Source organism: Oncorhynchus mykiss, chromosome 2, assembly GCF_013265735.2.
Source record: "Oncorhynchus mykiss isolate Arlee chromosome 2, USDA_OmykA_1.1, whole genome shotgun sequence".
Taxonomy (NCBI): domain Eukaryota; kingdom Metazoa; phylum Chordata; class Actinopteri; order Salmoniformes; family Salmonidae; genus Oncorhynchus; species Oncorhynchus mykiss.
The window spans coordinates 100219776-100237612 of record NC_048566.1 but is presented as its reverse complement, the minus strand read 5'-3'; the positions used below and the strand labels follow the sequence as shown (position 1 = coordinate 100237612).

Genomic DNA, 17837 nt, shown 5'->3' with positions numbered 1-17837 from the left:
TTCCCCTTTACAACTGACTAGGTATCCCCCTTTCCCCTTTACAACTGACTAGGTATCCCCCCTTTCCCTTTACAACTGACTAGGTATCCCCCCTTTACAACTGACTAGGTATCCCCCCTTTACAACTGACTAGGTATCCCCCCTTTACAACTGACTAGGTATCCCCCCTTTACAACTGACTAGGTATCCCCCCTTTACAACTGACTAGGTATCCCCCCTTTCCCTTTACAACTGACTAGGTATCCCCCCTTTACAACTGACTAGGTATCCCCCCTTTACAACTGACTAGGTATCCCCCCTTTCCCTTTACAACTGACTAGGTATCCCCCCTTTACAACTGACTAGGTATCCCCCCTTTACAACTGACTAGGTATCCCCCTTTCCCTTTACAACTGACTAGGTATCCCCCCTTTACAACTGACTAGGTATCCCCCCTTTACAACTGACTAGGTATCCCCCCTTTACAACTGACTAGGTATCCCCCTTTCCCTTTACAACTGACTAGGTATCCCCCCTTTACAACTGACTAGGTATCTCCCCTTCCCTTTACAACTGACTAGGTATCTCCCTTTACAACTGACTAGGTATCCCCCCTTTACAACTGACTAGGTATCCCCCCTTTACAACTGACTAGGTATCCCCCCTTTCCCTTTACAACTGACTAGGTATCCCCCCTTTACAACTGACTAGGTATCCCCCCTTTACAACTGACTAGGTATCCCCCCTTTACAACTGACTAGGTATCCCCCTTTCCCTTTACAACTGACTAGGTATCCCCCCTTTACAACTGACTAGGTATCCCCCCTTTACAACTGACTAGGTATCCCCCTTTCCCTTTACAACTGACTAGGTATCCCCCCTTTACAACTGACTAGGTATCTCCCCTTCCCTTTACAACTGACTAGGTATCCCCCCTTTACAACTGACTAGGTATCCCCCCTTTACAACTGACTAGGTATCTCCCCTTCCCTTTACAACTGACTAGGTATCCCCCCTTTACAACTGACTAGGTATCTCCCCTTTACAACTGACTAGGTATCCCCCCTTTACAACTGACTAGGTATCCCCCCTTTACAACTGACTAGGTATCCCCCCTTTACAACTGACTAGGTATCCCCCCTTTACAACTGACTAGGTATCTGCCCTTTCCCTTTACAACTGACTAGGTATCCCCCCTTTCCCCTTTACAACTGACTAGGTATCCCCCCTTTCCCTTTACAACTGACTAGGTATCCCCCCTTTACAACTGACTAGGTATCCCCCCTTTCCCTTTACAACTGACTAGGTATCCCCCCTTTCCCTTTACAACTGACTAGGTATCCCCCCTTTCCCTTTACAACTGACTAGGTATCCTCCCTTTCCCCTTTACAACTGACTAGGTATCCCCCTTTCCCCTTTACAACTGACTAGGTATCCCCCCTTTCCCTTTACAACTGACTAGGTATCCCCCCTTTACAACTGACTAGGTATCCCCCCTTTACAACTGACTAGGTATCCCCCCTTTACAACTGACTAGGTATCCCCCCTTTACAACTGACTAGGTATCCCCCCTTTACAACTGACTAGGTATCCCCCCTTTCCCTTTACAACTGACTAGGTATCCCCCCTTTACAACTGACTAGGTATCCCCCCTTTACAACTGACTAGGTATCCCCCCTTTACAACTGACTAGGTATCCCCCCTTTCCCTTTACAACTGACTAGGTATCCCCCTTTCCCTTTACAACTGACTAGGTATCCCCCCTTTACAACTGACTAGGTATCTCCCCTTCCCTTTACAACTGACTAGGTATCTCCCTTTACAACTGACTAGGTATCCCCCCTTTACAACTGACTAGGTATCCCCCCTTTACAACTGACTAGGTATCCCCCCTTTCCCTTTACAACTGACTAGGTATCCCCCCTTTACAACTGACTAGGTATCCCCCCTTTACAACTGACTAGGTATCCCCCCTTTACAACTGACTAGGTATCCCCCTTTCCCTTTACAACTGACTAGGTATCCCCCCTTTACAACTGACTAGGTATCCCCCCTTTACAACTGACTAGGTATCCCCCTTTCCCTTTACAACTGACTAGGTATCCCCCCTTTACAACTGACTAGGTATCTCCCCTTCCCTTTACAACTGACTAGGTATCCCCCCTTTACAACTGACTAGGTATCCCCCCTTTACAACTGACTAGGTATCTCCCCTTCCCTTTACAACTGACTAGGTATCCCCCCTTTACAACTGACTAGGTATCTCCCCTTTACAACTGACTAGGTATCCCCCCTTTACAACTGACTAGGTATCCCCCCTTTACAACTGACTAGGTATCTCCCCTTCCCTTTACAACTGACTAGGTATCCCCCCTTTACAACTGACTAGGTATCCCCCCTTTACAACTGACTAGGTATCTCCCCTTCCCTTTTTAACAATAACATAATGAAAAGGTTATTTAAACACTATTAAGGCTCCTATTAAGGCTCCTTACTGCCTTTCCATTTGAGGGGAGATTTTACGGCACACAATAGTGATTCATCATATTCCATTTTTTATTATAACTTTTGCATAACATGTAAATCATTCCTTTGTCGGAAAAGTTCACCATTAATCTCTTTCATAACTAATCAATTATAGTTTGTAACAGTGCTCAATGCAAACGCTCAACATTAGCTTGAAATGGCTAGCGTGCATCACCCGTTGAATTTGAGTTGTCAATTGAAAGTGATTTAATGCAGCTCTCTCTCATTTATAAAGTATGAGGTTTTATATGAATATAATACTTTGGGATTGTTTTTTACTTTGTTCTGTTTTATTCAGTTGCAGTAAGTCTGGCGCAATGTTGAAATTACAGTTTTTTTTGTGGTTTCTTTCACTCAGTGATTTGTACTGTAATGAATCGTTTTTTAAAAAATGTTTCTTATTTTCAGTGCCACCCCAGTGGCTGTCTGATCGATCTGTGTCTACAAATGGGAGTCATCATGGTACTGAAACAGATCTGGAACAACTTCATGGAGCTGGGTTATCCGTAAGGACCGTGGAATTACTCTCTCTGTCTCTCTCTCTCTCTCACACACTCGGTCTGTCTGTCTCTCTCTCTCTCTCTCTCTCTCTCTGTCTCTCTCTGTCTCTCTCTGTCTCTCTCTCTCTCTCTCTCTGTCTCTCTCTGTCTCTCTGTCTCTCTCTCTCTCTCTGTCTCTCTCTGTCTCTCTCTGTCTCTCTCTCTCTCTCTGTCTCTCTCTGTCTCTCTCTCTCTCTCTCTGTCTCTGTCTCTCTCTCTCTCTCTCTCTCTCTCTCTCTCTCTCTCTCTCTCTCTCTCTCTCTCTCTCTCACACACACTCGGTCTGTCTGTATCTCCCTCCCTCCCCCTCTCCCTCTGTCGCTCGCTCGCTCCCTCCGTTTCTCTCGCACTCTCCCCGTCTGCAAATATCAGTTGAGCAGTGAATTTCAAACAGATTCAACCACAAAGACCTGGGAGATGTTCCACTGCCTCGCAAAGGAGGGAACCTATTGGGAGATGGGTAAAAATAAAAAGTAGACATTGAATATCCCTTTGAGCATGGTGATCAAAACACCCAGTCACTACAAAGATACAGGCGTCCTTCCTAACTCAGTTGCCGGAGAGGAAGGAAACCGCTCAGGGATTTCACCAGGAAGCCAATGGTGACTTTAAAACAGTTACAGAGTTTAATGGCTGTGATGGGAGGAAACTGAGGATGGATCAACAACATTGTAGTTACTCCACAATACTAACCTAATTGACAAGTGAAAAGAAGGAATCCTGTACAGAAGAAAAACATTCCAAAACATGCATCCTGTTTGCAACAAGGTACTAAAGTAATACTGCAAAACATGTGGCAAAGCAATTCACTTTTTGTCATCAATAGAAAGTGTTATGTTTGGGGCAAATACAATACAACACATTACTGAGTACCACTCTTCATATGTTGAAGCATAGAGGTGGCTGAATCATGTTATGGGTATGCTTGTAATTGTTAAGAACTGGGGAGCTTTACAGGATAAAAAAGAAACCGAATGGAACTAAGTACAGGCAAAATTATTAGGGACGGAGTGTTTTGTTATTTTTTTTATTTTTTTTAAAGAAACGTAATGGAGCAAAATCCTAGAGGAAAACCTGGATCAGTCTGCTTTCCACCAGACTCTGGGAGATGAATCCACCTTTCAGCAGGACAATAACCTAAAACACAAGGCCACATCGACAGTGGAGTTGCTTACCAAGAAACCAGTTACTGTTCCTGAGTGGCCAAGTTACTTGTCTTAAATCTACTTGTAAATCAATGGCAAGACCTGAAAATGGTTGTCTATTAATGATCAACAACCAATTTGAAAGAGCGTGAAGAAATTTGAAAAGAATAATGAGCAAATGTTGCACAATCCAGATGTGGAAAGCTCTTACAGACAGACCCAGAAACACCCACAGCTGTAATCACTGCCAAAGGTGCTTCTTCATGGTATTGACTTAGGGAATACTTATTTAATTGAGATATTTCTGTATTTAATTTTCAATAAATTTGCTAACATTTCTAAAAACATGTTTTCACTTTGTCGATATGAGGTATTGTGTGTAGATGGTTGAGAAAAAATAATCAATTTAATCCATTTTGATTTCAGGCTGTAACACAGCAAATTGTGGAATGAGTGAAGGGGTATGAATATGACATAATATATATAATAATACTATATAATATATATAATAATAATACTATATAATATATGTAATAATAATACTATATATAATAATACTATATGATATATATACTAATAATACTATATAATATATATATACTAATACCATATAATATATATAATAATAATACTATATATTATATATAATACGAATAATATATAATATATAATACTATATCATATATATACTATATTATAATAATACTATATATTATATATAATACTATAGAAAATATATAATAATACTATATAATACATATACTAATACTATATAATATATATAATAATAATATATAATATATATAATAATAATACTACATAGTATATATATAATGCTAATAATGTATACTATATATAATAATAATACCACATAATATATATATATATATAATACTATGTAATAATAATACTATTTATTATAAATAATACTATATAATATATATATACATAATAATACTATATAATATATGCAATACTATATGAAGGCACTGTATAACCTTAAACAGGACAATTACCACCCTGTTTAGTTACATCTCTGACACTCTCTCTGAAAAGCTCACTTGGCCAGACTCATGAACGTGGAACAAGGGACAGCTCGGTTTGTTGTTTCTGGGGAAAAAAATTAAACTCTTTGAAAAAGTGTTCTATTGAAAATGTTTTGAGTTTGGATCCCGCCACGTGGTTGCTATCACTTGCAGAGCCCTCTGCTATCTGTCCAGGGATCCCGCCACGCGGTTGCTATCACTTGCAGAGCCCTCTGCTATCTGTCCAGGGATCCCGCGACGCGGTTGCTATCACTTGCAGAGCCCTCTGCTATCTGTCCAGGGATCCCGCGACGTGGTTGCTATCACTTGCAGAGCCCTCTGCTATCTGTCCAGGGATCCCGCCACGCGGTTGCTATCACTTGCAGAGCCCTCTGCTATCTGTCCAGGGATCCCGCCACGCGGTTGCTATCACTTGCAGAGCCCTCTGCTATCTGTCCAGGGATCCCGCGACGCGGTTGCTATCACTTGCAGAGCCCTCTGCTATCTGTCCAGGGATCCCGCGACGTGGTTGCTATCACTTGCAGAGCCCTCTGCTATCTGTCCAGGGATCCCGCGACACGGTTGCTATCACTTGCAGAGCCCTCTGCTATCTGTCCAGGGATCCCGCGACGCGGTTGCTATCACTTGCAGAGCCCTCTGCTATCTGTCCGGGGATCCCGCGACGCGGTTGCTATCACTTGCAGAGCCCTCTGCTATCTGTCCAGGGATCCCGCGACGCGGTTGCTATCACTTGCAGAGCCCTCTGCTATCTGTCCAGGGATCCCGCCGACCAAAGGTCTGACCAAGTGTCTGATGAGCTGCTTGGCGTAGCAGCTAGCCTAGCTGTCATTGTTATCAGGTTTCCTTGAGGGCTTGAACGCAGTCTGCGACGTGACTGGAACCGCGGATTTCCCCGGGTTTGTGACTGTCTAGATCCCTGCTGGTTGTTGCTGTTTACATCTTCCCTGTGAACTGCCCTGTCAGGAACTGTGAGGAGTAACAGCGTAACCTACGTTGCTAGCTACCATGACAAAGACCAAAGCCGGCGGGAGTACCGTTGAGGACAGTGGTGTCTCTCTATCACAGGGGAAGGATCTTTTAAACGAACAAAAAGAGACCTACAAACAGTTGTTACAATAACAAGAAAATAGCTTCAAATGTCCAAATACTGGTGGAGTCTACTCAGCAGATCTGTGTCCTGCCAACACCCTTTCCCCGTCAGAAGGGAATGAGGCAACCTCCAAGAGTTACATACTGTACTGACTTACAGCAGATCTGGATTGACAATGGTGGTAATGGTGGGAGCGTTAAATGCTACGTGAACCTGTATGACATCACAAATACGCTGTGAACCTGTGACATCACAAATACGCTGTGAACCTGTGTGACATCACAAATACGCTGTGAACCTGTGTGACATCACAAATACGCTGTGAACCTGTGTGACATCACAAATACACTGTGAACCTGTGTGACATCACAAATACGCTGTGAACCTGTGTGACATCACAAATACGCTGTGAACCTGTGTGACATCACAAATACACTGTGAACCTGTGTGACATCACAAATACGCTGTGAACCTGTATGACATCACAAATACGCTGTGAACCTGTATGACATCACAAATATGCAGTGAACCTGTGTGACATCACAAATACGCTGTGAACCTGTGTGACATCACAAATACGCTGTGAACCTGTATGACATCTACTAATAAAATTATAGAGAGGTCCAGACCTGAAGAACTAATTTGACTTGAAGAACAGTTTGCAGTTCTCCCAGGGTCAGCTCGACGAGTTGAAACAGGAGAACAGCAAGATGACAGCGTTCTGTAAGTCAAATGACTGAGACATCAGAGGGACAATCAAGGTGGAACAACATTGTTTTGGACAAAAATTTCAGAATCGCCACATGAGACCTGGACAGAGTCTGAGGACAAAGCGAGGGAAATGATCTCGGAGAAACTGAACATGGACCACAAGAATATTGAAGTGGATTGCGACCACAGGATTGGAAAAAGTGACTAGCCCAGGCCGATAGTGGTCAAGTTCCTGAAGTTCAAGGACAAGGTAGCTGTTCTGGAATAAGCCAACAAGTTGAGAAGAACGTACAGCTTCCGCAACGAGGACTATCCTGAAGCTGTGCGCCAGAAGAGAAAATAACTGATCCCAGCCATGAAAGCTACCAGAGGGTGTGGGGACATTGCTTACATCTGCTATGACAGGCTCATTGTCCACCCACCCTCCCTCCCAGAAGCCTAGAAGGGATGAGAGAGACAAGCCTATGGGTTCGTAGCTTCAACCCCGCAGCGCACACACAGACTTACACACATCAACTGATTAAACTGCTGAATGTTTTTCATTTTTTTCCTTTGTTCTTTTCCATATTATGTCTATATATGAGAAGCAGGAAGGGGCTGAAAATAGCCCATATTGATATACACTATTTACAAAAGTATGTGGACACCACTTCAAATTAGTGGATTCGGCTATTTCAGCCACACCCGTTGCTGACAGGTGTATAAATCGAGCACACAGCCATGCATTCTCCATAGACAAACATTGACGGTAGAATGGCCTTACTGAAGAGCTCAGTGACTTTCCGCCACTTTCAGTGGCTTTTAATACAAAATATCAGAAGCCGAGCTGGTCCGCGGAACAACTCCCTTCCCTGAGCTCTGGCTCTGTATTTATACACATACAACATATGAGTCCATCCCACATCTGGTATTTCTTGGTCTCCTGGTTTTACCAGAATGGCAAATGCACTCTAAGTGTGTCCTCTTCCTCTTGTGGTCTACAGTATTATGTTTGTCCCTATATGTACCGTTTGCTCAAGGACTGTTCGTCGGGAACTTCATGAAATTAGTTGCCATGGCCAAGCAGCCGCACGCAAGCCTAAGATCCCCATGTGCAATGCCATGCGTTGGCTGGAGTGGTGTAAAGCTCCCCGCTATTAGATTGTGGGGCAGTGGAAATCACGCTTCACCATCTGGCAGTCCGATAGATTAATCTGGGTTAGGCGGATGCCAGGAGAACGCTACCTGCCCCAATTCATAGAGTCAAATATAAAGCTTGGTGGAGGAGGAATAATGGTCTGGGGCTGTTTTTCATGGTTCGGGCCCCATAGTTCCAGTGAAGGGAAATCTTAACGCTACAGCATACAATGACGTTCTAGATGATTCTGTGCTTCCAACTTTATGGCAACAGTTTGGGGAAGGCCCTTTCCTGTTTCAGCATGACAATGCCCCAGTCACAAACCGAGGACAATACAAAAATGGTTTGTCGAGATTAGTGTGGAAGAACTTGACTGGCCTGCACAGAGCCCTGTCCTCAACCCCATCGAACACCTTTAGGATGAATTGGAACGCCGACTGTGAGCCAGACCTAATCGCCCAACATCAGTGCCCGACCTCACTAATGCTCTTGTGGCTGAATGGCAGCAAGTCCCCGCAGAAATGTTCCAACATCTAGTGGAAAGCCTTCCCAGAAGAGTGGAGGCTGTTATAGCAGCAATGTTCCAACATCTAGTGGAAAGCCTTCCCAGAAGAGTGGAGGCTGTTATAGCAGCAATGTTCCAACATCTAGCGGAAAGCCTTCCCAGAAGAGTGGAGGCTGTTATAGCAGCAATGTTCCAACATCTAAATTAATTAATTAGTGTTTCTGCTGTCCTGGTCTAGTGTTTCTGCTGTCCTGTTCTAGTGTTTCTGCTGTCCTGGTCTAGTGTTTCTGCTCTCCTGGTCTGGTGTTTCTGCTGTCCTGGCCTAGTGTTTCTGCTGTCCTGGTCTAGTGTTTCTGCTGTCCTGGTCTAGTGTTTCTGCTGTCCTGGCCTCGTGTTTCTGCTGTCCTGGCCTCGTGTTTCTGCTGTCCTGGTCTAGTGTTTCTGCTGTCCTGGTCTAGTGTTTCTGCTGTCCTGGTCTAGTGTTTCTAGTGTTTCTGCTGTCCTGGTCTAGTGTTTCTAGTTTCTGCTGTCCTGGCCTCGTGTTTCTAGTGTTTCTGCTGTCCTGGTCTAGTGTTTCTGCTGTCCTGGTCTAGTGTTTCTAGTGTTTCTGTTGTCCTGGCCTCGTGTTTCTAGTGTTTCTGCTGTCCTGGTCTAGTGTTTCTTCTGTCCCGGTCTAGTGTTTCTAGTGTTTCTGCTGTCCTGGTCTAGTGTTTCTAGTGTTTCTGCTGTCCTGGCCTCGTGTTTCTGCTGTCCTGGTCTAGTGTTTCTAGTGTTTCTGCTGTCCTGGCCTAGTGTTTCTAGTCTTTCTGCTGTCCTGGTCTAGTGTTTCTTCTGTCCCGGTCTAGTGTTTCTAGTGTTTCTGCTGTCCTGGCCTAGTGTTTCTAGTGTTTCTGCTGTCCTGGCCTCGTGTTTCTACTGTCCTGGTCTAGTGTTTCTAGTGTTTCTGCTGTCCTGGTCTCGTGTTTCTAGTGTTTCTGCTGTCCTGGCCTCGTGTTTCTACTGTCCTGGTCTAGTGTTTCTAGTGTTTCTGCTGTCCTGGTCTAGTGTTTCTGCTGTCCTGGTCTAGTGTTTCTGCTGTCCTGGTCTAGTGTTTCTAGTGTTTCTGCTGTCCTGGCCTAGTGTTTCTGCTGTCCTGGTCTAGTGTTTCTGCTGTCCTGGTCTAGTGTTTCTACTGTCCTGGTCTAGTGTTTCTGCTGTCCTGGTCTAGTGTTTCTGCTGTCCTGTTCTAGTGTTTCTGCTGTCCTGGTCTAGTGTTTCTGCTCTCCTGGTCTGGTGTTTCTGCTGTCCTGGCCTAGTGTTTCTGCTGTCCTGGTCTAGTGTTTCTGCTGTCCTGGTCTAGTGTTTCTGCTGTCCTGGTCTAGTGTTTCTGCTGTCCTGGCCTCGTGTTTCTGCTGTCCTGGCCTCGTGTTTCTGCTGTCCTGGTCTAGTGTTTCTGCTGTCCTGGTCTAGTGTTTCTGCTGTCCTGGTCTAGTGTTTCTAGTGTTTCTGCTGTCCTGGTCTAGTGTTTCTAGTTTCTGCTGTCCTGGCCTCGTGTTTCTAGTGTTTCTGCTGTCCTGGTCTAGTGTTTCTGCTGTCCTGGTCTAGTGTTTCTAGTGTTTCTGTTGTCCTGGCCTCGTGTTTCTAGTGTTTCTGCTGTCCTGGTCTAGTGTTTCTTCTGTCCCGGTCTAGTGTTTCTAGTGTTTCTGCTGTCCTGGCCTAGTGTTTCTAGTGTTTCTGCTGTCCTGGCCTCGTGTTTCTACTGTCCTGGTCTAGTGTTTCTAGTGTTTCTGCTGTCCTGGTCTCGTGTTTCTAGTGTTTCTGCTGTCCTGGCCTCGTGTTTCTACTGTCCTGGTCTAGTGTTTCTAGTGTTTCTGCTGTCCTGGTCTAGTGTTTCTGCTGTCCTGGTCTAGTGTTTCTGCTGTCCTGGTCTAGTGTTTCTAGTGTTTCTGCTGTCCTGGCCTAGTGTTTCTGCTGTCCTGGTCTAGTGTTTCTGCTGTCCTGGTCTAGTGTTTCTACTGTCCTGGTCTAGTGTTTCTGCTGTCCTGGTCTAGTGTTTCTGCTGTCCTGGTCTAGTGTTTCTGCTGTCCTGGTCTAGTGTTTCTGCTGTCCTGGTCTAGTGTTTCTACTGTCCTGGTCTAGTGTTTCTGCTGTCCTGGTCTAGTGTTTCTGCTCTCCTGGTCTAGTGTTTCTGCTGTCCTGGTCTAGTGTTTCTGCTGTCCTGGTCTAGTGTTTCTGCTGTCCTGGTCTAGTGTTTCTGCTGTCCTGGTCTAGTGTTTCTGCTGTCCTGGTCTAGTGTTTCTGCTGTCCTGGTCTAGTGTTTCTGCTGTCCTGGCCTCGTGTTTCTGCTGTCCTGGCCTAGTGTTTCTAGTGTTTCTGCTGTCCTGGCCTCGTGTTTCTGCTGTCCTGGTCTAGTGTTTCTGCTGTCCTGGTCTAGTGTTTCTAGTTTCTGCTGTCCTGGTCTAGTGTTTCTGGTGTTTCTGCTGTCCTGGTCTAGTGTTTCTAGTGTTTCTGCTGTCCTGGTCTAGTGTTTCTAGTGTTTCTGCTGTCCTGGTCTAGTGTTTCTAGTGTTTCTTCTGTCCCGGTCTAGTGTTTCTAGTGTTTCTGCTGTCCTGGCCTCGTGTTTCTGCTGTCCTGGTCTAGTGTTTCTAGTGTTTCTGCTGTCCTGGTCTAGTGTTTCTAGTGTTTCTGCTGTCCTGGTCTAGTGTTTCTGCTGTCCTGGTCTAGTCTTTCTGCTGTCCTGGTCTAGTGTTTCTGCTGTCCTGGTCTAGTGTTTCTGCTGTCCTGGTCTAGTGTTTCTGCTCTCCTGGTCTGGTGTTTCTGCTGTCCTGGCCTAGTGTTTCTGCTGTCCTGGTCTAGTGTTTCTGCTGTCCTGGTCTAGTGTTTCTGCTGTCCTGGTCTAGTGTTTCTGCTGTCCTGGTCTAGTGTTTCTAGTGTTTCTGCTGTCCTGGTCTAGTGTTTCTAGTGTTTCTGCTGTCCTGGTCTAGTGTTTCTAGTGTTTCTGCTGTCCTGGTCTAGTGTTTCTAGTCTTTCTGCTGTCCTGGTCTAGTGTTTCTGCTGTCCTGGTCTAGTGTTTCTGCTGTCCTGGTCTAGTGTTTCTGCTGTCCTGATCTAGTGTTTCTGCTGTCCTGGTCTAGTGTTTCTGCTGTCCTGGTCTAGTGTTTCTGCTGTCCTGGTCTAGTGTTTCTGCTGTCCTGGTCTAGTGTTTCTGCTGTCCTGGTCTAGTGTTTCTGCTGTCCTGGCCTAGTGTTTCTGCTGTCCTGGCCTAGTGTTTCTGCTGTCCTGGTCTAGTGTTTCTGCTGTCCTGGTCTAGTCTTTCTGCTGTCCTGGTCTAATGTGTGTGTTAAGCTGCATCTACACAGGAAGCACAATTCTGATATTTTTCCCAATTATTGGCCAAAACTCTCATCTGAATTGTCAAAATACCAATTAGTGGAAAATATCAGAATTGTACTGCCTGTGTAAACGTAGCGAAACAGACTTGGCATAAAACTACAAACTGTCGTCATGTTGGGTCTGGTTTTGTGTGTTTCTGTACAGCACACATCGTATGGAGAGAGGCTCAAGATCTCGTCTCATTACCACATGAAAAGTATTTTGTTCAGCTGAAGAAAGAAAAAAACCCACATCGAATCCTTCTCAGTGCATGTTCAGCTTAGTGTTCCTACAGGACTTCGTCAGGGACAATTGGGTTTGAGTTTACAGATAGCTAAAGTTTTACTGTATTGTGCCGTGTTTACAGTCCACTGCAGGATTGGTGGTCTCACAGGATGATCGTCCTCTCTTTCTCTCTCTCTCTCTCTCTAGTCTGCTTCAGAACTGGTGGTCTCGCAGGAAAATGAAGCAGACAGAGAGTAAGGAGAGGACAGGAGGGGGACAGAATGTGGAGAACAAAGTACAGCTTCCTCAGTGGGACAAAGACTGGAACCTGCAGCCCATGAACGCCCACGGACTGGTGGATGAGTACCTGGAGATGGGTAAGACATATTAGCCATGTTACCATGGACTGGTGGATGAGTACCTGGAGATGGGTAAGACATATTAGCCATGTTACCATGGACTGGTGGATGAGTACCTGGAGATGGGTAAGACATATTAGCCATGTTACCATGGACTGGTGGATGAGTACCTGGAGATGGGTAAGACATATTAGCCATGTTACCATGGACTGGTGGATGAGTACCTGGAGATGGGTCAGACATATTAGCCATGTTACCATGGACTGGTGGATGAGTACCTAGAGATGGGTCAGACATATTAGCCATGTTACCATGGACTGGTGGATGAGTACCTGGAGATGGGTCAGACATATTAGCCATGTTACCATGGACTGGTGGATGAGTACCTAGAGATGGGTCAGACATATTAGCCATGTTACCATGGACTGGTGGATGAGTACCTGGAGATGGGTCAGACATATTTCAGCTATTTACGTTACCTTGTCAAATACCTTTGATCTCAATGAACTTCCCTGTTTAAATAACAATAATGTACAGTGAAAGTGTACAAAGCCCAGAGGACAACGCTTATTCCAATGTGGTCTTTGATGGTTCTGTGATGTTTTTTATGTTGTTGTTGTTTTAAATCAATAAAAATGTGTTTGGTTAAATCTGTTACGTTGCCTTGCGCCTGTATTCAGTTCGCCTTTGACTGAGGTCACTGTGTTCCACAGAGGACTTCTACTGAGGCCCACCACAACAGGATGTTCAAAACCTGACCACAACCACTTCCTTCTTCCTCCTCCTCTTCCCCACCCCCCCTCCTTCCCTCCTCAGTTCTCCAGTTTGGTTTCATCACCATCTTCGTAGCTGCGTTCCCGTTGGCTCCTCTCCTGGCTCTGCTCAACAACGTCATTGAGATCCGTCTGGATGCCTACAAGTTTGTCACTCAGTGGAGGAGGCCCATGCCTGCCAGAGCCACAGACATAGGTCAGTAGTACTGAAAACTCTGTTGAACCAGTAGGTAGCGGGCCTGCAATCGGAAGGTTGCTGGTTTCAAATCCCAAGTCGGGGATGACGAAAGAAACGCACACCTATTTAGTGCGAGGTGCTGGCAAGCGGAGTGGAACACTTAAAAAATATATTTGTATAGAAATAAAGGAGAGCAGCACTCTAAGAGCTCAGATGCAAAAAAACGTTTACATTTGTAGTTTCCATCCAGTAGAGGCGCAAATACACGTTGTGCAGGGATATCTTGGGGTGGTAAATCAGAGTTTACCAGCTGATCTCTGAGGTTTCTGCCCTGAGTGAGAATACGACCAAGGTCGTAAGGTCTGAAAACACATTACCGAGACTATCATCGGATTTTAGAATGTGCCAATGTTTGTGAACGATTCCCAAGAATGCTTATTTTTGCGAGACTGACCTTGAAAAAGGGTCATGTTTTGTTTTCAATTTTCTCAACGGCGGTATTATTAATCTGGTCATTTTTGTACCCCCTCTCCTTGAATTTTCTTTGCGTCTCAGCCAATATTTCTGTCAATCTCATTTGGTTTTTGAAGAATTAGCTGTAGGGCAAACTGTTTTTCAAGGGAAGCTGCTTACGATCAGTAGGTTTCCTGTAAAGATCAGTGTATAGAACATTATCTTCACACAAGATCAGAAGATCAAGAAAACTGATTTGACGTGTGTCAGATTACATAGTAAATCTCAGATGCTCAGAACAGGAGTTAAGAAAAGCATGGAACGCCTGGAGTTGTTTTGTATCACTCCTCCACAGAACACAAATATCATCAATATATCGTTTCCAAATAATGATGTGAGGCAAGAAAACATTTTGGAGAGGATTGAAAATAGACTGTTTCTCCATGTAACCCACATACACATCAGCATAGTTAGGAGCATAGTCAAATCCCAAGTCGGAAATGCCATTTCCTACCATTTTGCTCTTGAGCCCTTTTTCTGAGTTTCTCTGCGGAACAGCTGTAGTGTTGTTCCCTGTTGTTCCCTGTTGTTCCCTGTTGTTCCCTGTTGTTCCTGTTGTTCCCTGTTGTTCCCTGTTGTCCCTGTTGTTCCCTGTTGTTCCTGTTGTTCCCTGTTGTTCCCTGTTGTCCCTGTCTGGCAGGCTGTTGTTCCCTGTTATCCCTGTTGTCCCTGTCCTACAGGCTGTTGTCCCTGTTGTCCCTGTCTGACAGGCTGTTGTCCCTGTTGTTCCCTGTCCTAAAGGCTGTTGTCCCTGTTGTTCCCTGTCTGACAGGCTGTTGTCCCTGTTGTCCCTACTCTAACAGGTATCTGGCACGGTATCCTGGAGGGGATCGGCGTGCTGTCTGTCATCACCAACGCCTTCGTCATCGCCATCACCTCCGACTACATCCCCCGCTTCGTCTACGCGTTCAAATACGGACCCTGTGTGGACAAGAGATACCGTCAGGACGAGTAGGTCCATCCTCTACTCCCGCTTTGGTCATCTATGTCCTCTACTCCCGCGTTGGTCATCTATGTCCTCTACTCCCGCGTTGGTCATCTATGTCCTATACTCCCGCGTTGGTCATCTATGTCCTCTACTCCCGCGTTGGTCATCTATGTCCTCTACTCCCGCGTTGGTCATCTATGTCTACTGTCTGTTCTCGTCTCTTCGTACGAAGCAGAACATTCTAGTCTACAGGGTGACTTGTGTTTCAACAGGCCTTTTACTTTACCTATAACATGTAAATGTGCCAATCTACAGGGCAATGTGTGTCTCAATATTACTTTACTGTAGGCTTATTGGACAGGACAATGATCACTGTTACTTTACTGTAGGCTTATTGGACAGGACAATGATCACTGTTACTTTACTGTAGGCTTATTGGACAGGACATTGATCACTGTTACTTTACTGTAGGCTTATTGGACAGGACAATGATCACTGTTACTTTACTGTAGGCTTATTGGACAGGACAATGATCACTGTTACTTTACTGTAGGCTTATTGGACAGGACAATGATCACTGTTCATTTCTGTAAATGTGCTAGATTTAGACTGCCGGCTACTTTCGATTTGTAGTCGACGGTTCTGACCGAGCCCCATCTCTCTACCTGTCAGATGTCTGCGAGGCTACATGAACAGCAGTCTGTCTGTGTTCGACATGGGCGAACGCTGGAACGTGAGTGAGGAGCAGAGTAGATACTGCAGGTACAGAGACTACAGAGCCTCTCCCTGGAGCCCAGTACCATACGACTTCACTCTGCAGTTCTGGCACGTCCTGGCTGCAAGACTAGCCTTCATCATCGTCTTCGAGGTACGACAGCACACCCACGCTCTGTCTGTCTGTCTGCCTGTCTGTCTGTCTATCTGTCTGGCATGTCCTGGCTGCAAGACTTCAAGGTATGTCAGCCTGGTCTGTCTGTCTAGCACGGTCTGTCTGCCCACCTGGCCTTCATCCTAGTCTTCAAGGTACGTCAGAAATCCCTTTCTTACTCTGTCCTATCGACACTGATTATAGCTATCAAGACCCTTCAGATGTGCAAACATCAAAGGGTTAGAGGGCCATCGTCTTCTCTTTGTCTGAGATCCGTCTCTGTGGTAATTATCTCTGGTGTGTCTCTCTCTGTCTCTCTCTCTCTCTGTCTCTGTCTCTCTATCTATCTATCTATCTAATTATATTCTATTCTATTCAAGGGCTTTATTGCCATGGGAAACATGTGTTAACATTGCCAAAGCAAGTGAGGTAGATAATATACAAAAGTGAAATAAACAATAAAAATTAACAGTAAACATTACACATACAGAAATGTCAAAACAATAAAGACATTACAAATGTCATATTATATATATACAGTGTTTTAACAATGTACAAATGGTTAAAGGACACAAGATAAAATAAATAAGGATAAGTATGGGTTGTATTTACAATGGTGTGTGTTCTTCACTGGTTGCCCTTTTCTTGTGGCAACAGGTCACAAATCTTGCTGCTGTGATGGCACACTGTGGAATTTCACCCAGTAGATATGGGAGTTTTTCAAATTTGGATTTGTTTTCTAATTCTTTGTGGATCTGTGTAATCTGAGGGAAATATGTGTCTAAGATGGTCATACATTGGGCAGGAGGTTAGGAAGTGCAGCTCAGTTTCCACCTCATTTTGTGGGCAGTGAGCACATAGCCTGTCTTCTCCTGAGAGCCATGTCTATCTATCTATCTATCGAGAGATAATTACCACAGAGACGGATCTCAGACAAAGAGAAGACGATGGCCCTCTAACCCTTTGATGTTTGCACATCTGAAGGGTCTTGATAGGTATAATCGGTGTCGATAGGACAGAGTAAGAAAGGGATTTCTGACGTACCTTGAAGACTAGGATGAAGGCCAGGTGGGCAGACAGACAGGCCAGGCTGACATACCTTGAAGTCTTGCAGCCAGGACATGCCAGACAGATAGACAGACAGACAGACACCTCAATCTGTCTCAGACACCGATTAGGTGTGTCAGAGGTAAGGCAGCAGGACGCAATGACCTGCGCATATTTCACATACTGCCGAGATTTAGAGGTTCACCAGTCCTTTCGTCCTCCTAGACGCTATGGCACCTAGCCTATAAGACTCTTCGGTTGAGTTTGTTTGTTGATTTTCTGTGATCTGAAAAAATGTCGAAAACAAAGTTATTTTTTTTCATCCTCCGTTTCTCACTCCTCAGCACCTGGTGTTCGGAGTCAAGTCGTTCATCGCGTACCTGATCCCGGACATGCCCAAGAGTCTGTGTGATCGCATGCGCAGGGAGAAGTACCTGACGCAGGAGATGATGTATGAAGCAGAGTTGGAGCACCTGCAGGAGGAGAAGAAGAAGAACGGCAGGAGATATCACCACGAGTGGCCTTAGTGTCAGTCATGTTACGTTCCCCTGTACTACAGTACCTCGTCGGCATACCTACAGCATATACAGTACACTAACATACTCTCTCTCACACACCAACACACCAACACACACACATACACCCACACACACACACACCAACACACACACCAACATACACACCAACACACACACACACACAGCAACATACACACACACACACACAAACACACACACACACACCAACATACACACCAACATACATGCACACACACACACCAACACACACACACCAACACACACACACCAACATACACACACCAACATACACACACACCAAAATACACACACCAACATACACACACACACAACATAAGCAGTCCCATTCTCCCTTCTGCACACCAAAGAAGCCCTCTTCGGTTACCAGAGGCACTTCT

At 45.1% G+C, this 17837-nt stretch overlaps 1 protein-coding gene across 1 annotated transcript in view; it reads left to right on the top strand.

Moving 5' to 3' along the window:
- The window catches only part of ano3 (anoctamin 3), a 120966-nt gene extending 103384 nt beyond the window's left edge, over positions 1-17582 (top strand). The window contains exons 25-30 of the mRNA XM_036960958.1: positions 2914-3011; positions 12442-12611; positions 13410-13562; positions 14861-15008; positions 15658-15853; positions 17245-17582. Coding sequence (XP_036816853.1) covers positions 2914-3011; positions 12442-12611; positions 13410-13562; positions 14861-15008; positions 15658-15853; positions 17245-17427 — 948 coding nt within the window. The 3' untranslated portion in view covers positions 17428-17582. The remainder of the gene's footprint in view (positions 1-2913; positions 3012-12441; positions 12612-13409; positions 13563-14860; positions 15009-15657; positions 15854-17244) is intronic.
- The last annotated feature ends 255 nt before the right edge of the window (positions 17583-17837 follow it).